The following is a 21933-nucleotide window of genomic DNA, read 5'->3' as shown; positions in this document are numbered from 1 at the left end:
GATCAGAGAAGACAGGATCAAACAGCCTTTTTACACAATGCAGAGGATTAACCCCTTAGGTTTCACAGTGAGTATAACAAGCATGGATTACTGCATATACCAACTGATTTTACTGTTGTGGGTTTAGTAACACTAACTTTTGCCTTGCTGAATTGTGAAAAAAAAAACATATATGACAATAGGCAAACATTATTTAAACCTTTTGCCTGCATCATGACAATGCTGATGACAGCAGATACGAAAGAAAGAGTAAAAAATAAGCAAATAGGAGCACAGGACATAACAGGTCATTATGGACTTTATGAACATGGTTTTACTACTCATCCAATTCACCTACTGATTTTCTGTAGTTTTGATCAGTACAAAGTTCTTTGAAAACACCACCACAACAACAGAAAAGTGGCAAAGAATAGATTACCTTCTGCATGTTCTGGAGATCCTCGCGTAAACAGGAGACCTCTTTTCGCAAATACTGCAGCTCGTTTTCTTTAACTCGCAGTAAAACCTGAGCAGAATAGATTATCGCCAAAGTAAAACAAGTGCAATAATAATAATAAAAAGAATTATAATAAATGTATTTTTCAGGTGTCCTTTAACATTTTAAATCCTGTGTTGCATTTAGATGTGAACACATAAGAGACATTTTCTCAAACATTATACCTATATTCTAATAGTGCTTCTTTGTACAGCTGCCTATCCTAATCTCCTGATTTCGAAATGTGGAAACATCCTTTCCTTACAAAGGATGACTGTATGAAAAAAAAACATGGTATGGTATAGTCAGAGCGAAAAAAAAAAAAAAAAAATTCTTTACGACTTTACCTAGCTACTGACAACAGTCGAACTAGTTTTATGCAAGCATTCAAGGAGCCCAAAAACCAAAGAAAAGAAAATGATTAGATATAGGAAGAGGATGATGTTTTATGAAAGCATGTTTTCTGTGAAGCTAGATAGAAGAAAGCCTAATTGCATAAATCTCCCAAGAGGTACAGTGTCTGGAATATACAGTGGGGAAATTATTTGATCCCCCTGCAGATTTTGTACATTTTCCCACCTACAAAGAAATGAAGGGTCTATCATTTTTATCATTAGGTGTATTTCTAAATTATAGAGACAGAATTTCAACCAAAAATCCAGCAAAAAAAAAACAAAAAAACACATAAAACAAAATGTTATAAATTGATTTGCAGCTCAGTGAGCAAAATAAGTATTGGATTCCCAAGCAAAACATGACTTAGTACTTGGTAGTAAAACCCTTTTTGGCAAGCAGAGAGGCAAGACGTTTCTTGTACAGGCGGTCCATGGGTTACAAACAAGATAAGGACTGTAGGTTTGTACTTATGTTGAATTTGTTTGTAAGTTGGAACAGTATATTTCTAAGTGTAACTCCAGCCTGTGCAGTGATGTGGGATGGTCCGGGTACTTCTACACATGCAGTCTTGCTATTTGAGGCTCTTGTGGTCATGCAGTACTGCAGTGTGAGAGGTGTCTGACACTGCCAGATGGTTGCTCGACAGTATCCGGGACAAGTGCGAAGAGCAAGCGGCCGGCAGTGACGTCACACCACCTCCGTTCGTAACTCAGATGTTTGTAACTCGGGGACTGCCTGTAGTTGATTACCAGGTTTGCACACATCTCAGGAGGGATTTTGGTCCACTCTTCTTTAGAGATTTTCTCTAAATCCTTAATGTTTCTTGGCTGTTGCTTGGAAACTCGAAGTTTCAGCTCCCTCCATAAATTTTCTATAGGATCAAAGTGGATGTAAACCCTCACATATAACCAGTGAAGTGAACAGCCTCAGATTATACACAGAGATGAAACAAATCTCCCTACATAAGTTTTACATGTATAACTGCTGTCTGTCTTCAGCATGCTTTTTTTTTTTTTTTTTTTTTTTTTAGAAAGTGCACATCGTGTTAGAAATTTTATCCTGTTAAGCACTGGGCATGTAGTCTTGGCATACACCCCCCTCCCCCCACATGGGCAGAGAAAGGAAGGAATCTGCAGTGAATAGACCAGCTCTCCGCTAATCTATTTATAGAATCCACACCAACACAAATTTCAGGCTGGTTGCCGAAGAACTTGTCAGAAGTTATCATGTGGATAACAGAAGAACGGAGCAGCAGAAAGACACAGGGCTTTGGAGAAAGCCAAGAATACACTGCAGATATATGTGCCTAGGTCAAATTTCAGGAATAAAGTTTACATCAATTTTAAGGTCTGGAGACTGACTAGGCCACTGCATGACCTTGGTGGTATGTTTTGGGTCATTGTCATGCTGCAATACCCATCTACGACCCATCTTCAGTGTTCTGGCTGAGGGAAGAAGTTTCTCATCCAGTTTTACAATACATGGCCCTATCCATTGGCAAAGTCGCCTATACTTTTAGCAGAGAAACAGCCCCAAAGCATAAGGTTTGCACCTCTGTGCCTGACTGTAGGGATGATGCTCTTAGGGTCAAAGTCACCATTTTTCTTCCACCAAACATGGATAGTCGAGTTAATGCCAAAGAGCTCAATTTTAGTCTCACCTGACCACAGCACTTTCCTCCAATCCTTCTCTGAAACATTTAGATGTTCAGAAGTGCCTGTACATTATTCTTCTTGAAAAGGGGGCCCTCGTGGCTGCTGCAGGATTTCAATCCATGACGGCATATGGCGTTACCAATGGTTTGTTTGGCGACAGTGGTCCCAACTTCCTTGAGATCATTCACAAGCTCCTCCTGTGAAGTTCTGGGCTAATCCCTCACTTTTCTCATGATAAGCCTTATGCCATGAGGCAAAATCTTGCATGGCGCTCCAGACTGAGGGCGATTGATGGTTATTTAGCATTTCTTCCATTTGCAGAATTGCTCCAACAGCTGTCTCCTTCTGACCAAGCTTAATGCTAATGGTCTTGTAGCTCACTCCAGCCTTGTGCAGGTCTACAATCTTGTCCCTGACGTCCTCTGACACTTCTTTGGTCTTGCCCATGATGGTGGGGTTTGAATGGAAGAAATATTCTGTGGACAGGTGTCTTTTATACACATAACGAGTTGTCGTTAGGAGCACCATCTTAAAATCACTGAACTGCAACGTGGCTTAAAACATTTGTATTGTGTGTTTTATTTGGATTTTTGGTTGATATTCTGCCTCTATCATTTAAAATACATCTATGAAAAAAATTATAGAGCCTTTGTTTCTTTGTAAGTGAGCAAACTTACAAGGGGGATCAAGTAATTATTTTCCATATGGCATATTGCCTGCTTGTGAACAGAAAAGGCTAGGGAGTCAATTTGTTTATCATCTTCACAATGTAAAAATTTTCTGCACAATCCATTTTCTTTTGTACGTGTTTAATTAATACATTTTGGGCCCATAAACACATTATAGTGTGTTGTGTAGCTATTCATGCTGAAGGACACACAGACCACAGCATATCACTTGCTATGGAAGCGTTTGGCGGGGGAACCCCAGAAGAGGAGGATCGGGGGTGCATTGTGCAAAACCATTGCACAAAGCAGGCAAGTATAACATGTTTATATTAAAAAAACATTTTTAAAAATTCAGTTTACACTCACTTTAATTGGGTTTGGAGGAGAGAATATATTGCAGTTTATGTGATATTTTTTAAAGTTTTATATAGTCCTTGGATGCTAAAGTATTTTAAACTGTCATCTAAAAGAGGATTTTTGATTTTCACGTGCATTATTAAAAGAATGTTGGTGATGCATTTGATTGGTTACATTAAATACCTCAAGCTCAGCACTGCTTTTCTCTCCCACTTGTAACCGTCCATCGTTTGGGCCATTACCAGACATGAACGTTCGCAATTTTGCAATCTCTTCTGAAAAACGATTATTCAATTCCTGAAAAAAAAAAAAAAAAAAAAGCAAGCATCATACAGTTAGGACATGTTGAAAACAAAATGAAACTCTCACTCTAGTAAGCAGTGAATACAGACACAGAAGTGACAAACCGTAGTTAGAACCTGCAAAATACTCCATTGTATGCTCAGCCTTGTTTTTACCTACATTGGATATGATATGATGAGCTTATAGCACCTATATTCTATAAAATGTTAATACAACTGAGGGATCATCATCAGCATTCCAATTTTACAAAGAATGCAACAAGAAACGCAAAGGTGCAATCAGGGCGGCTAAGATAGAACAAGAAAGGCACATAGTGGAGGAGAATAAAAAAATAGCAAGAAATTCTTTAAGCACATAAATAGGAGGTCAGACCATATTGATCCCATAAAGAATGAAGAAGGAAATTTGGTTACTTAAGATAGAGAGATGGCGAAGGTATTGAATGTATTCTTCGCCTCAGTCTTCATAAGAGAATCGGGGGGGCTTCAGTAACCAAAACTGCAATTTTAATCCTCATGACATATCATAAGAAGCATCCTCATGGCTAACAGAGGATAGAATTAGAAATAGGCTTGAAAAACATATTATTAACCACTTGCCGCCCGCCCTATAGGCAATTGACGGTGGCAAAGTGGTTTCATAATCCTGATCGGACGTCATATGACAGTCTGACACCCGGCAACTACGATCTCGGTAAAGAGTCTCCGACGGAGGCTCTTTACCACGTGATCAGCCGTGTCCAATCACGGCTGATCACAGTGTAAATGGGAAGAGCCGGTGATCGGCTTTTCCTCACTCGCGTCTGTCAGACGCGAGTAGAGGAGAGCCGATCGGCTGCTCCTCTGACAGGGGGGGTCTGTGCTGATCGATTATTGGGTTGTACTGGATTTTGGGAAAGCATTTGAAACCGTTCCCCATAAATGTTTACTGTACAAAGTAAGGTCTGTTGGCATGGACCATAGGGCGAGTACATGGATTGAAAACTGGCTACAAGGGTGAGTTCAGAGGGTAGTGATAAATGGGGAGTACTGGGAATGGTCCGGGGTAATTTGGGTCCCCCAGGGTTCTGTCCTGGGATCAATCCCATTTAATTTACTCATAAATGACCTGGAGGATGGGATAAACGGCTCAATCTCTATTTGCGGACGATACTAAGCTAAGCAGGGCAATAACTTCTCCGCAGGATGTGGAAACTTTGCAAGAAGATCCGAACAAATGAATGGGGTGGGCAACTACATAGCAAATGAGGTTTAATGTAGAAAAATTTAAAATAATGCTTTTGGGTGGCAAAAATATAAAATGCATATTAGGGGGGGGGAGATCCTCTGGGGGAATCTAGGATGAAAAAGGACCTGGGGGTCCTAGTAGATGATAGGCACAGCAATCGCATTCAATGCCAAGCTGCTGCAAGCAAAGCAAACAGAATATTGGCATGCATTAAAAAGGGGATTAACTCCAGAGATAAAAGGATAATTCTCCCACTCTACAAGACTCTGGTCCGGCTGCACCTGGAATATGCTGTCCAGTTCTGGGCACCAGTCCTCAGGAAGGGGAGAGTCCAGAGAAGGGGAACAAAACTAATAAAAGGGACTGGAAAACATTAGTTATGAGGAAAGTTTACGAGCACTGAACTTATTCGCTCTGGAGAAGGGACGCTTGAGAGGGGATATGATTGAGAGGGGAAATTATTTCAATGTACAAATACCGTACTGGTGACTGCACAGGCGGTGGTTTCAGTGGGGAGAATTGATAATTAAAAAAACAAAACAAAAACTATTAGATAGGCACCTTAATGACTACAACATACAGGGATATACAATGTAATACTGACATAAAAATCACACATAGGTTGGACTTGTATCTTTTTTCAACCTTGCCTACTATGTAACTAATTTGAGAATTGAGAGAGGAGAGCGAACAGAGGGGTGGGACTTTAAATGAAGCACATGGTTACAATAGAATAGTTTGGTGATCATGATAGGGATTTATTGATTGCCAAAATATACAAACAAGGTATAAGACATGCAGATACGTTACAATAGTGCATGGGTAGAACAATACATAATAATTATAAATTGAGTACACGCTTAATGGCAAGGCAATCATAATCCAAATTACACCAAAACCGTATTTAGGGTAAAACCATAATACAAGGTAATGCCTGCAAAGCCTCGGGCCTCTTGGATCCTTATATGGGATATTAGGGGTTAGCTATCAGAGCTATCTGGATATAGACAAGTATCAAATTGTATGGCAGCTCTATGCATTTCGTGGCTAGAAGGCCACTCGTCAGGAGCCAGCACTTGATGTACCTAAAAATAAAAAAAATATATTGGTATCGATTTAGATAATGGAGTGAACACACATATGGGCAGGGGTAGAATTAAACACCCCCATACCACATGTAAGTTAACTTACTCGAGTTTGTGCGGTGGTGGTGTGGTGCCAAGTAGCGTTGGCCATCTAACAGTATCCCCCATCGGGAGCCGCGGGAGGCAATCGGGGGGGGGGGGGCATCCCACGGGCCCCACTCAGGGCGGGCATGAAACCAAGGCAACCTATGTGTGAGGTTAAATATGAGGCACCCCTGAGTGGGGCCCGTGGGATGCCCCCCCCGATTGCCTGCTGCTGCTCCCGATGGGGGATACTGTTAGATGGCCAACGCTACTTGGCACCACACCACCACCGCACAAACTCGAGTAAGTTAACTTACATGTGGTATGGGGGTGTTTAATTCTACCCCTGCCCATATGTGTGTTCACTCCATTATCTAAATCGATACCAATATATTTTTTTTATTTTTAGGTACATCAAGTGCTGGCTCCTGACGAGTGGCCTTCTAGCCACGAAATGCATAGAGCTGCCATACAATTTGATACTTGTCTATATCCAGATAGCTCTGATAGCTAACCCCTAATATCCCATATAAGGATCCAAGAGGCCCGAGGCTTTGCAGGCATTACCTTGTATTATGGTTTTACCCTAAATACGGTTTTGGTGTAATTTGGATTATGATTGCCTTGCCATTAAGCGTGTACTCAATTTATAATTATTATGTATTGTTCTACCCATGCACTATTGTAACGTATCTGCATGTCTTATACCTTGTTTGTATATTTTGGCAATCAATAAATCCCTATCATGATCACCAAACTATTCTATTGTAACCATGTGCTTCATTTAAAGTCCCACCCCTCTATTCGCTCTCCTCTCTTGATATGTATAGGGATGGAAATATGTGACCTTACCAGGCCACAATTCCAATTAAAGTCCCAAGGGATGGAAGAATTGACCTTACCAGGCCATACCTTCATTTAAAGTCCCTAACTCCAGTTCTCTAATAATACTAATTTGAGAATTGGTATCAAGTAAATCTCTCCACCAATCATCAGTTCTGGGATTTACAGCTATGTGTCACATCACTGACTTTCATAGGCTATCATTTCTATTCGTTGTAGGATGCTTCTATTCTATAGCACAGTTGCTGCAATATATGTTATTTTTGGGATGAGTTTTCAGTTATGCTTCGACATAACCTCTGCAGGGAAACAACTTGAACAAAATATTTGTGCAAATTATCACAGTTACTATTTATTTTCTGAAATTAAAGGAAGAAGTTGCATTCCCTACAGCTCACCAACTCCCCCCCCCCCCCCCCAGCTACTCTTATACATACCCAAGCCAGATCTCAATACAGGGATGATCGTAAGGGCAGTGGCCCTCTTGGGTCTCTCCCATTATCATTGGCTCAGAGACAGCAGCGGGAGCCATTTGCTCCTGCTGCAGTTAAATCACAGCCAGTGTGGAGGGAGTGGGGCTGAGCCGAGTTGTGTGCGCCAACAACGCATGGAGCCGGGCATGGGAGCATGCACAAGCCGTTTGCTATGGGGGCACTTGGTGGGGGTGAGGAGCCAGGAGTGCTGTTGGGGGGACCTGAGAAGTGGAGTATCGGGCTGCTCTGTGCAAAACCATTGCAAAGAGTGGGTAGGTCAAACATGTTATTTTTTTTATTTTTTTAACCAAGCATTTACAATCACTTTAAAGTGGTTGTAAACCCTTACAACCAACTTTGACCTACAGGTAAGCCTAGATTAAGGCTTACCTGTAGGTCCAAGAAATATCTCCTAAACCTACATGGTTTAGGAGATATTTGCCGAAAGACAGGGCACTGAGCACGCCGCGGTCAACGCAGATATGCCGCGAGTGGCGGCTCCCGTGCGCATGCGTGGGAGTGAAGTCATCGCGGCTTCGCCGAATGACAGCGGCGGAGCAGGAGACCCACCGAGAAGATGGATGCGCTGGACTACAGGGGACAGCGGTGACTTCGCTGGCTCCTGTGTCAGGTAAGTGACACATAATGGACTACTATGCGATCCCATCAGGGTTTAGGTCCTCTTTCACCCCTTTTCAGAAACCACAGCTCATTCCTTACAGCCAGCTAATACAGTTTCAGCTTTAGGAATTTATTGTTCTGTTAGGAATAATAGTTGAAACATTCTCAGGATTGTCCTGGATGCACTGCAACTTGGACACCTAAACTTTAAAATAAGACAACGCTATTCATGGTCACATAATTCTATGGTCAAACTGGCTTTAGAATTTTTGTTTTACTTTTAAAAATCTCTGCACTGGCAAACTCCTGGCACAAATTACTTGCGACATGACATGACTCTTCCCAAGCTACCCATCTGCCTGAAAAACACTTATATTAATCTTCCAGTGATTTCATCAGTCTTTCAACCACTAAAAGTTCTATAAACACATGTTTCAGGCATTTCAAAGCAACAGAATTTGTAATGAATAACCAGATAGGTGGAGAAACTGCATTATTGAGAAGGTATAGTGGAAAAATCAAACAAAAACAAAGTGCAATTCAGGACAATGCACATTCTGTTTAAACAAATATCTTAGCAGCCAATCTGTGTTTGTCAGGTGTTAAATGTAAATACTGTACGATACAAGATGCAGATAGTCATTTGCATTACTATTTTCACAAAAAAAAAAAAAAAAAGGGGGGGGGGGAATCTTTGTTCCACTTGCCTGATTCTGTCTCAGCAATTCCTGCGCTTCCTGCTGGCACCTCTGTAGCTCTCTCTCCCGCTCTGCAGCAGCTTGATTCAGTGCTCCAATCTCCAGACACTTCTGTGAGTAACGTTCAGACAGGGTCTGCAGCTCTCGTCTTAGAGCGTCCATATCAGATCTAGCAACAGAAGGTGCAACACAAAAAAAAAAAAATTTAACTTCAAAATACAGACTTGATGAGTAGACTGATAAACATATGCACAAATGCTTAAAGGGTAAGTTCACCTTTAGACCCCTTTCACACTGGGTCGTTTTTCAGGCGCTTTAGCGTTAAAAAAAAAAAAAAAAAAAAAAAAAAAAAAGCTTGTAAAGCGCTTGAAAGAAGCCTAGTCTGCAATCCCATTGTGAAAGCCCAAGTGCTTTAAGAGCCCTTTCACAATGTCAGCGCCCAAAAAATGCTTTTTTTTTTTGACACCTTGCCAGCGCAGTGCCTCAGTGTAAAAGCGCGTTTACTTTGGGATTGCAGTTGCAGCTTCTTTCAGGAGCCTTTTTTTTTTTTAAGCTAAAGCGCCTGAAAAACGCCCCAGTGTGAAAGGGATCTCAGCGTGAAAGCCCTTGGGCTTTTACATTGGGATTGCAGTTGCGGCTTCTTTCAAGTGCTTTACAGGAGCTTTTTTTTTTTTTTAACGCTAAAGCGCCTGAAAAACGCCCCAGTGTGAAAGGGGTCTTACAGAAAAATCTGTAAGGTGAACTTACACTTTAAAGCTCAACTGTAATCACAGAAAGATGTTTAGCTACTATATATAAATACTGCATAACATACATCCCTGACACTTTTTCATTTATGTCAGTGTGTCTAAATATGACTGCACAGTTCAACAGGCACCAGCGATTGACAGCTCTGACCACAACACACTATAACGTAACAAGCTTGTTCTGATACACCCAACAGTTTAACAAAATGAACCTCAAGGAAGGAAAACACATGCATTGTGAAACTGTGTTCCGATGTGTACAAAAAAAATGCAACAGCTAAAAAAACTCAGAAAAACTCATTCTACAGCTTTCCAGAACTAACACTACTGTCTTTTATAACATCCAGTATGCATGAGGCCTTAGCAGCAGTGCTTTGGTGACTGTAGGATAAGTCACTGAAAGTAAAGTGGGGTACCAAGAAAATAGGGCTAACATTCGTCCGATTTTTCTCGATGTGCGCCAGCAAATCATAACCGATGAAAGAAAATTTGTACAAAAATTCTTACGAATGTTCTCCTACGACAAAGGCTTTTCCCTTTTTGTTGTTTATGGTTTCTGATCACGTCAGTCAGTCTTTTCAGATTTTTCTTGTACGAAAAGGGTACACATTAAAACGAAAATTAGTTCCGTTTCCATACAAGAACATTTTTGGAGTTTGTCCCTTCGGGTAAAATACAACACTAGCTTATCAACAGACCAGTATTTAACTTTATTTACTGTTAGAGAAAAAAATATACTAAAATCAGTATTTATTGTGAGTGGATACTATTCAGATTGTTATATGCGATTGAGGCAATGAAACCTTCTGTGCCGGTTCACACTGATGCCATGCGGAATTCACAGCAAATTCTGTGCAGTTTCTGCACCGCCTCAAAATCGCTCCCCGTTCATGCAACCTGCTGTGGGTGTGTATGTTAACGACACCCAGAAGTTGATTCTCAAAATGCAGTGCGATCTGCAGAATCAAATGGCATGAGTGTGAACACCCATTCGATCCAATTCTGGTCCCTGAGCGATTTTGGTGTGGCTGCAGAATTGCTCAAATCGCACTGCATGTGATTTGAACAGGAATGCAGTGTGATTCATGTTCAAAATATCATACTGCTCTATTCCCATCTGCTTAGGCTGGTTTCTCACTGCTGCACTGCAATTTGGTCACAGCACAGGAGTACCTGTGTTTCATGCAGCTGATCCTTGGTTTTCTATAGATTTTTATTAGGTCCCACGTTTTTGGCGTGTTTTCCGAAAACGCACCAAAGATGCAGCATGAAGAACTTTCAGAAAACGCACCAAAAACACCTAACCTAATAGAAAGTCTATGTGAAATCACGGGTTAATGGGAAAAAACGCAGGTAGACCCACACCGTGACCAAACTGCAGCGCAGCAGTGGGAAAATAGCCTTATATTCTCAAATGGGAGGACAGTACTATCCAGAGCAAGGGCAGGCTGGGCTGGGGGCAGGGTAGAAACTTCCCCTCAGGCTGCCAACTTATATTAAAAAATGGCCGTTTTCATAGCCGCGGTCTGCTGCCTTTTTTTTTATGCAGGAGGTGAACCGCGGCGGCCGCCGATTGGCTGTGTTGCTCCTGCGCTGCATTCTGGGAGCTGTAGTTTGGACCGCGCTCAAGTTCCTGGTGGCGATGGGTGAAGAGAACTAAGCAGCGGCGCACAGCACCCAGAAACTACAACTCCCGGACACGGAGTCTTCGGAGGCAGGAAAAGGCGGGGCGCGACTCGCTGGCTCGGGCTGGATGGCTGCAAGCAGGGTCAGTACAAGGAATGGGAAGGGACGCCAGGATGTGAGCAGGAAAATCTGCCCACAAAATCTAGTTGTAACAATTGTATGCCCCTGTTGCCTGCCCAAATTGAGTCCCCCCCCGATTGGAACTGGTACAGTCCCAGCGGCAGTACAGGTGGGCGGGGCTGTAAGAGCCTTATACGGCAGCATCAATCATTGGGTCCCGCCCAGCACACAGCAGAGACCTCCTCCAGGGCAGAGTGAAGATGTGTACACTACGGATGGGAGGCTGGATCCTCTGCTACTGTACGTCTCCACTGCCCTGCATACTGTGATGTTAACCTGCTCTGTACTTTTCAGTGCGGGTGTATTGAAAGTGAAAGTAAAATTAATGAATAGGTTAGGAATATTCAAGAGTATAGGAATACACAGCAAAGGATGTGATCATATCCCAGCTCAACTCCAAGTACAGAAGTCCACTCTTGTAGTGTGGGGGGGAGAAGAGGGGTATAGCCTTTTTTTTTTTTTTTTTTTTTTTTTTAACTTGCCTGATTCTATGCTCTAGCCAGCTCCAGTGTTCTCCTCCTCCCCAGACCTCATCACATATAAAGGAAGATTAACCCCGTATTGTATGAAGTGGAGGCTGGAGTGTGGCCAACATCATTCCTAACATACACAGGAGCTGCAGGAGACAGAACTGCAAAGAGCCCGCTGAACCAAGGGATAAGGTAAAGTTGGGTACACACAGATCAAAATTCATCGGTGTACCCCTCTATGTTAGGCAGAAACCCATTGCTATATCATCTTCTGCTGGAAATCCTTGCTCAATTAGCTGACAACAGCTAACAACACCAGCTGAGCAAACAGCACCAGTGTTGACCAGTGTATTCTGACAGGGCACAGTCCCTGCTGTCAGAATACAATGTCCCAGTGGGGGGGGGGGGGGGGACGTTTGTTTTAAGTGTATTGCTTTGCACTGTACATTTGATTTGCAGCAGAGGAAGTTTGGTAGCAACGCCAATGGGCTGTGGGTCCCGCTGGGAACTGGCCATGGCCTGTGGGTGATGACCATGGCATGTAGGCCCTGCCAGGGGCAAGCCACTGGCCTATGGGTCCTACTGGTAGCTGGCCTGTGGTTCTGTGGGCCACTTGGCTGGACTTGTCCCCCAGGCCTAAGGCTGCCAGCCCTCCCCTGATCCAGGAGTATAGTCACATCTTCGTTAGTTCTCTTCCTATCTATCCAACCACACCTTTAGTGTTGCTTACAATTCTGCTTCCTCCTCTCCCCTTCCTTTCTGTGTTGGGGTCCCCCAAGGTTCTGTTCTTGGACCTCTCCTATTCTCGATCTACACCTCCCTGGGTTAGCCGATAGTCTCCCATGGCTTCCAATACCATCTCTATGACACCCAAATTTATCGCTCTACCCCTCAGGTCACTCCCTCCGTCTCCTCACGTATCACAAATTTACTAAAAGACATCTCAGTCTGGATGTCACACCACTTCCTCAAACAAAATCTACCCAAAACCAAGCTCATAATTCCCCCCATGTGCCCATTCCCCTGATCTCTCTGTCAAGATCGATGGCACAACCATCACCCCATCTCCGCATTCCAAGGTTTTAGGGGTAATCCTGGACTCTGATCTATCCTTTAGGCCCCACATAGGCACCAATCACTATACAAATCCTGCCATCTCAATCTCCAAATTACTCCCCTTTCTAACTGGTTACACAACAAAGCTCCTAGTTCACTCCCTGGTCTCCTCTCGCCTTGACTACTGAAAATCCCTTCTCATCGTCTTACATAGGCTATCCCCCTTCAGCTCATCCACCTTACCAACACTCCATGTCTGCTACTCCTCTCCGTCAATCCCTCCATTGGCTTCTGCTCACCCAACAAATTAAAAATACCAACAACAATTTACAAAGCCATCCACAACTCAGCCCCCAGCTACATCACTAGCCTAGTTTAAAAATACCAACCTAATCTTTCTCTTTGTCCCTCCCTAGACCTCCTGCTCTCTAGCTTCCTCGGCACCTCCTCCCATGCTCATCTCCAGGACTTTTCCAGAGCCTCTCCCATCCTATACTCCCCACCATAATCTGTCCGATTATCTCCTACTCTGCTTTTAGACTATTCCTGAAAACCTTCCTCTTCAGAGAAGCCGATCCTGCATGTACCTAACAACTATACTTTTATTTTAAATGAAGCACTTGGATAGTAAAAGACAGAGATATATCATTGGACCATATAAATTTATTTAGTTGAATGTTCAAAAGAGCTTGTCCCTGGCCCGCCCGGCGCCTACCGCTGTGCGTTGCATTTGACGCCTGGACTGGTGAGTCCACTCTAACCATACTATCTATTCATAATATAGTTTTATGAATCTACTATCTTAATTTACTGGTCAGTATATTATTTGTATAATTTTTATTTTTTATAGAAACTTTGTGGTAGCATCTGCTCCTGATGAGTGGGGAGACACCCACGAAACGCGTTGAGCTCTGCTCTTTGATGCTCGGGTTATACCTGTATACGGAACCACATCTATAAGTCCTTAATTACCTATTTAGAAGTCCTTGACCATTCATTACAAATTTAATTTTGTCCTCATTTATGGGATGCATATCTATCATGTGCATACATCTGCGATGTCGGACATGCTGTCATGGGCACTATTTTGCCACATTACTTAATTAATCTATGTATTACTGTTATGTATAACTACATGTGGATACTATATATTATGTCATATATTATGTTTTTATTGTATCGATATGTATATATATCATAAATTGGACTTATTTATAATGAGTAGTTCTTTTGAACATTCAACTAAATAAATTTATATGGTCCAATGATATATCTCTGTCTTTTACTATCCAAGTGCTTCATTTAAAGTCCCAAACTTCCCTTTTTTTATGTGCATTAATTACCGGGATGGAGGTACTTAACTGTACTTCATTTAAAGTCCCAAAACTCCCCCTCTTGTTGCCTATATATACTTTTATTTATTTTTGCCATCAGTTCATCCCCCACAGTTATTACCTTTTGTATCACTCAACCATCCCCCTAGATTGTAAACTAGGATAAGCAGGGAACCCTGATTGCTTCTGTACTGAATTTTTTTCTAATTGTGCTGTCTGCCCTCATGTTGTAAAGAGCTGCACAAACTGTTGGCACTATATAAATCCTGAATAATAATAATAATAATAATAATAATAATAATAATAATAATAAGCAGCATGTAACTGGTACCTCTCTGGCAAACATTTTCTTTTTTCAGTTCATGTTGAAGGATTACAACTCACTTACATTTTTATTGCTATCTGGGGCTGCATTACAAAGCATATTCCCACAACTGCACGCATACATATGAAGTATGGGACTTTTTTTTTTTTTTTTGCAGAATTATACGTACCTAGGGGGAAGTAGCATCGGTCCAATTCTGCATCTGTCCATCGGTTATAACACTGAGAACCGAGCGATCAAACACAACCGATCGATTGGATCTTAGTGCTCAATAAGCAGAGAGCTGGTGATGGCAATCACAGCTCTCTGCTCTCCCCCCCCCCCCCCCCCCCCCCCGGGCTCCCTGGAGCACATGGCTGTGGAGGGGGTGGGAGCAGCCAGCCCTGTCCAGGCATCATGTGGGTGGATCACAACCATATAGTCACGATCTTTCCCGTGCCTGAACTGTCTCTGTGACGTCAGTCAACAGCAAGATTCAGCCTGCGGTCTGCTTAAAACAGGTCACAGAAGTGCACAACTAACTGCACTCCTGTGATCCACAGGAGAAGTACAGCCAAACGAGCTTTGGCTGAACATCTCCTATTTGTGTGCCCTGGGATGGAAACAATGGCATATCCTCCGTGGGTGCAATGTGTGGGACTTACTGCTAAGCACTGTTATGTGCTCCCATGCCCAATGAAAACTATAAATGCAAAGAAGTTTAGCGCTACCCTATTTATAATCAGTCTCTTGTGAATAGTGGTGGAACCCTCCTCAACGTAGAAAAATCAATAGACCATATAAACAATCAAAGAAAAACCTTGGATTGCAAGCATAATGCCTTCTAGAAATGTGCTTGTAATCCAAAGCACTCATATCAAAGCAAATTTCCTCATAAGAAATAATGGAAACTCAGATGATTAATTCCATCACAAAAAAAAAAAAAAAAAAAAAAGGGTCGATAGGAAATGCATAAAAGCACAATCCAACAGGAGCTACAGAGTATAAAAGAGAAGAGAGGCACCTCTAAGTGTAGCAATATGGTTACATTTAATGAAGGTACAAAATTTAGCAATTCACGTGGTTGATGATTAAAATAGGCACTGCTAAGTATGCATGCATTTGGGATAAAGCTGTCCACATAGACCATCCTCCGCATCACCATAAGCTCTACGAGCGCTTTAAGCCTTGCTTTCAGATCACTCCACTGCAGGGTAGTTTTCCCGGTCGATTTTAGACTGACATTGGTGAGAGCTGGTGGTGCGGAGGATGATCTATGTGGACAGCTTTACCCCGGATGTGTCTCTTTTAATCAACAACAATGTGAGTTGCTAAATTTTGTACCTTCATTAAATGTAACCATATTGCCACACTCAGACGGGCCTCTCTTCTCTTTTAGCGCCTGGTCACGCCGGTACGACATGCGATTTACAAATCATACCTGAACTAGCATCTAATGTGTTTCTATGGTAATGTCTTAATAGGTACAATTTCAAGAGAGAAATAGTTCATGTATTACTTTTTCAGGACTTCAGCATGATTTCACTGCCCGAGACTATAAGGTAAATCATGCCGCAAATCGTAACTGTGTCTATATCAGCACTACTTGAGCCTGAAAGAAGTTAACTATTAACCCTTTGCTAGTTAAACTTTTGTTCATAACATCACTGTTCCTCCTTGTGGCATGGACAGGCCCTTTCACTGAAGTCATATCAAATTGTTACAAATCGCACAAAAGTAGTGGTAGTTTAAAATCGTACCGATGTGACCGCAAGCTCCGACTCCATTGCTACTCGTATTGCAAGACATTGCTCATTTATTAAGTTTATTAAAAAAATTTGCTTGTCCTTTAAAACACTCACAGAGAAAGTTGCTCGCAATCCAAGCTTTTACTGTATTAAAATTTACAATGCCTTAAGTAATAAGTGATACAGAAAATTTCTTACATTTAAACATTTATTTAACAAAACAAACCTCCAATCAGTTCACTTGTATGTATAAGTTAGATAAAAAAATAAAAACACAATTATATATTAAATACACAAAAAAAAAAAATGGTACTCAAAACTTTTGGAAGAAAAAGGGGGAAAAAAAAAAAAAAAAAAAAAAAAAACTTTACCGTGTTTTTTTTTTTTTTTTTTTTTTTAAATCTGTGTATTTTTTATCAAAAAAATTGCGTTTGAAAGACCTCTGCGCAAATACAGCGTCACATAAAATATTGCAACAACCGCTATTTTATTCCCTAGGGTCTCTGCTAAAAAAAAAAAAAAATTATATATATATATATATATATATATATATATATATATAATTTTTGGGGGTGTCAAGTGATTTTCTAGCAGAAAATACAGGATTTTTACTTGTAAGCAATAAGTGTCAGAAAAGATTTAGTATTTAAATGGTTAAACTGAGAACTCCTACACAGGGAGTTCAGTCCATTGAAGAAGAAACATTGTATCTCTTTGCTCTTTTCTTGGCAGACTGCCCAGAGAGGAGTAAAGTCGCTCCACTGATTAACTTCAGGTAACTTACATTGACTTCTATTACAGAAGTCGCGCTGAACATATAATCTGCCTTTTTATCAGCACAATCGGCCGATGCCGATTAATTAAAAAATGCCAAATATCGGCCGATATCTATACACAACTATAAATATTAGTGAAGAATCCTTTGCATTTAAGACCTCCACTTTTACACTGGTTAAAAAAGGTATGGGAGAGACAGAATTTTTACCCATATGGAATATTAAACCTCTACAGGAAATGGAAAATATAGGACAGGAGTAAGGAAAGGGAAGAGTGTGGTTTGATGTGATCGGTCCAATTGTAACAAGTTGCACATCAAAGCTTTGTAGAACAAAAAGCTTGGCTCCTAACCAGCTGGTATGATAAAATGGAAATCCTTGACTAGCACTCTGTGAAGAATAGAAATATCATCTAATATTCTTGTATCTTAAGGGCGTTTCTGGATGAATAGCATTAATAGTCAGACTGACTTAAAACCAAGTGCGAGTTTGTCACACAGTTGGCATCATAAATACAATGTAAAAAGTATAATAGTTCAGTTCAGTGTAGGTAAAATAAATTAAATAGAATAGTTATAAAGCTGTAATAAGCTTATAAAAGCATGTGTGCTTTATGGCTGCTGCCTTCTGTCTCCATGCTGTCTTGTGTAACCAAAAAGCAGCAGGAAATTACGTTCTTAGACTTCTGGGAGAATTCAGCTGTTTCAACTTACCAGTGGATCTTCATGTAAATATGTCAGTGTCATCTCTCCTAGTGGGTGTTTGTGTCTGTCTGACATTCAATATGGAAGCAGTGGCTTTATAATATGAATGCCATAGGCCAGTGATGGCGAACTTTGGCACCCCAGATGTTTTGGAACTACATTTCCCATGATGCTTATGCACTCTGTAGTGTAGGTGAGCATCATGGGACATGTAGTTCCAAAACATCTGGGGTGCCAAGGTTCGCCATCACTGCCATAGGCTCACAAAAACTTAGAACCTTGTATGGCACACATTCATTTGTGCCAACTTCAGCAATATGCTATTCAAAAGGAGATACTAACTCCGAGTCATATGGAGTTTGATTGACAATCCCATATGCAACACCTGTAGTAATGTGCTGATCATGTAATGTCATATAACCAAACATCTACTAATATGAACACATATTACCAAATTTTAACTATATACTTATTAATATCACTGAGACTACACTAAACTAACGTAACAGGATAAACAAATATGTATTAATCCTCCAGCTACATAGATACGTGTCTATTTTTGTCTTCTCATGACATTCTATACCAAGATACCTTATATGTCATTCTCATACATACCAGAAACTTATAGCAATACTCAGCTTTAGATGAAGAATCCTATCAAATCAACTGATCAAGGTCATTCACACATACTATATTTATTATGACTAATCATAAAACCAAATATGTTTGCAAGCTTGCCATGAATATAATAGAACACCTATGAGTGCTGAATTATGAATTTTTCAAATAATATTCTAACACTCTGCAAGCAAGCTTCAAAGAGAGATGCTTGATGAAGTTGAGCTACAGGAGGTCAAAGGACCAACAGTCAATGAAGATGACCCAGGTCACATAGCGATGATCCATGGACAAATACTGCCCCTAGAGACCAACACAGCAGGATGGACAGAAACATGATATAGTAAAAGGACTGCCTCTTGGCAATATCTCATTGGACAGGAGGCTCGCGAGGCATGGTTACGTGGGGGTCTGAATGCAGGTAAAATAGCATACAGAAGGGAGATCGATCCCCTTTTCGCTCTTGACTTTTGCCACATGGCTCTGTTACCATTTTAAGCCCAGCTGACCGGACAATATCTAGAGGACAGCCTTGTGATGAGCATCTTTGATGTTCTTTTGTTATACGTTTGTAATATCTTCCTTTAGTGTTTTCATGTTAGCATTTTCCTATTTTCTTGGGAAATAAGACGTTGTTTTACTAAGCAGTGTGTTTGTTTTCATAGCTAACCTTATATCATTGTGCTTAATAACAGTAACATTATCCGAGTTTTAATAGACTAGCCAATTACAGAAATAGTTTAATACAAGTTAATACAAACATGCAATAGAGGGAATCAGTAACCACCTTCAGATAATATTTATCGCACATAAACGTGGTCCGCATTCCTGTGCAACTCAGCTGATATTCAGCTCCTTTGTTTGAATGTGCTAAAAATGCACTGGATGGCACAAAAAGTAGTGTATGCACTACTCTTCAAAACCTGCATTACCGTGTAATCTAGTGCAGGCAAACGCACTGTTGTTTGCAACCTGAGTCTGGGTTATCATAGTTGGTAAGGTTGAATAAAGACACCAGTCGATCCACTTCAATCTGTATTGTTAGGAATACATTGCTACCTGCAGCAGATCATACACCCAGCGCTTTCTGAAAGTGATGTGGGAAACCCACACGGAATGTGCCTTTCCCGCACTGTGTTTTGGTGTGAACCAGCCCTTAAATTTTCTCTCTTGTACATGCATTTTGCTACATTTAATATTCTTCGCACCCTGCTTGGCAACACTGACAAGCACAACCCAATGCAGGTAGGGCTCAAGTTGCCCAGGAATCTTTCAACACAAACCCTGAAAAACCCCTCTCTTACTTATAATATAGATAATTGCCATTTCCAGCTGCTAAAACTCTAATACTGAGATATAACAAAGAAGGGATAACTTGTATTTTTAAATGTTTTTAGATATTCTAGTTTGTCTTATAAAACTGAAAAATTAATAATCAGGGCCCATGTAATTAAAACAACGAACTCAACAGCCTCTGATGATATGAAACACCCAAAACCATCTTGGTATCCAGAGACTTTGAACTAGGCTGCCCAGATTTTAGGTTACAGAAAAAGAGCCCAAAACCAGCAGGTCTTTGTTCCTGGCAAGAGCAAGAGCAAGATATTGTCAATCAAAATATTACTGCATTAGTTAATAAAAAAAATGAATGCAATTTTGGACAGTTAACATATGCCGATTGATTCAGATCATAAATCGAAGTGTGTATTTTAATACCAGATGAACTTGAATTTTAGGTGTTAGGATTAAAGCATTTAAGTATATCTAAATCCAATCACCAAATTATCATGCAAGCTTTAACATGTTCATGTAAATTCAAAAGTTATATCCAAAATTATTTAAAAAAAATTCAGCTTTTAAGAAAAAAACAGCTGGTAAATGTGCCATGAAAGGCCTTCCTTGTTCAAACACTTTTGCTATAGCTTAGACATGGTCCACCATTAGGATGCCAATCCAGAAAAGAAGAAAACGCAAAAAAAAACAAAAAAAACACACATAATGACTAATAGTGACAAAGTGATTTCATAAACCAAAAGTCATCAAGGTAGGGCTTACAACAGATCCACTTTAAAGCAAACAAGCACTAGCTACCACATAAAATATAAGGCTGGAAAAATACATACTGGTGTTGCCGCCGAAGCATTTCATTTCCAGTAGATCCTCCATGTTGGAATGTACGAGCCTTCTCCACTTCTCTTTGCAGCTCTTCCTTGTGGGCAGCTCTGATTGCCTCAATTACTAGATAAAAAAACAATACAGTAATAAAAAATAAATAAAAAAAAAAACACATAACTTTAGGCATGCAAAGGTGCTGAAAATACTATTCGTAATATTTTGACCCCAGGAAGCCAGAACGTTAATAAGAAAAAAAAAACTGGCTATGTCTAGGATGCAAGGTTTGCCCTCCCTCCCCCCCCCCCCCCCCCCTCATCTCACATGCCTCACTATTGGTAAGAATGTCCACCGCATTATTGACCCAGTAGTGTAAACCAATTTCCTAGCTGGGGTTGACATTTGCATATTAGACCTCAGCTTTTGGGGATCTGTGGGCACTCTAGAAGGAAACAGACAGAGCCTGCACCAAGATATTATTTACAGTCTTTTTTCAAAAGTGTCAAGCAAAGCTAGGAAAAAAGACTTGAGGGTTGATTTACTAAAGAGGAATAGGCTGTTCACTTTCCCTTAGCTTAGTCAAGGCGGTAAAAACTTACTTTACAAAAGGATACCACATGCATGGAACATTTGCCTACAGATTACTGGATGATGGAAGTCTGTAGAGTTTCACCTCATTCACCAAGCCGTAGGAAAACTGTGCCTGCAAAGTGAACAGTCTATTTTCCTTTAGTAAATCATCCCCGTTATCACCACAAAATATGCAATTTAACCTTAAAGATCACCATTAAGGTAAAATACTTCTGTTGAGCTTGATACGGTGTATGTAAGCCAGAAATGTATTTTCAGTAGGTTGGCATAATGGCTCAATATTTACATTTTTTTCTTGTCTAGAAATTCCTACCAGTAACAGCACTTCCTGTTTCATGCCGACAACACTGAGCTGCTGCTTTGCAATTAGTTACAACATTGTCGGCTTGCAATGCACTCCTTCAGTTGGTTGTTGTGCTGTCTATTAGGTTTGCAAGAAGCAGACATGATAGTCTTACCCCAACCTATTCTCTATACATTCCACTCCTTTGCCCATCTGTGTCTTACACACATCCTCATTGTGTAAGCTGTCTGCTCTCCTCTCTTGTACTGAAAGACTGCCATAATACCTTCTACCCTCTGCACAAATAGCTTAATGTCATATCCCCTACCCTCCTCTTCTCTTCTGCATGGATGGGTTACTTTCTACTCTTCACCCTCCTCTCCTGCACAGATGGCTCAGCGTTCTATCCTGCATTCTCATACAGACTGCTCATCTTCAGTCTTTCCTCTCCTGCCTAGAAGTCTCACCATCCCTCTGACCTCCTCTCCTACACAGATGGT

The 21933-nt window shown here is 40.9% G+C and overlaps 1 protein-coding gene across 3 annotated transcripts in view; it reads right to left on the bottom strand.

Annotated features, from left to right (window-relative positions):
- Window positions 1-21933, bottom strand: part of TRIOBP (TRIO and F-actin binding protein) — a 97281-nt gene that overhangs the window by 12620 nt on the left and 62728 nt on the right. For all 3 annotated transcript variants that reach the window (XM_077452338.1, XM_077452336.1, XM_077452337.1), the window contains exons 9-12: window positions 20571-20685; window positions 8895-9054; window positions 3735-3848; window positions 419-505 (exon numbers count right to left, since the gene is read on the bottom strand). In XM_077452338.1, coding sequence (XP_077308464.1) covers window positions 419-505; window positions 3735-3848; window positions 8895-9054; window positions 20571-20685 — 476 coding nt within the window. The remainder of the gene's footprint in view (window positions 1-418; window positions 506-3734; window positions 3849-8894; window positions 9055-20570; window positions 20686-21933) is intronic.

Source organism: Lithobates pipiens, unplaced genomic scaffold (assembly GCF_037356315.1).
Source record: "Lithobates pipiens isolate NorthernLeopardFrog02 unplaced genomic scaffold, aLitPip1_a1.2 Scaffold_23, whole genome shotgun sequence".
Classification (NCBI taxonomy): domain Eukaryota; kingdom Metazoa; phylum Chordata; class Amphibia; order Anura; family Ranidae; genus Lithobates; species Lithobates pipiens.
The sequence above is the reverse complement of the archived record's forward strand: the minus strand, read 5'-3'. Positions and strand labels throughout refer to the sequence as shown.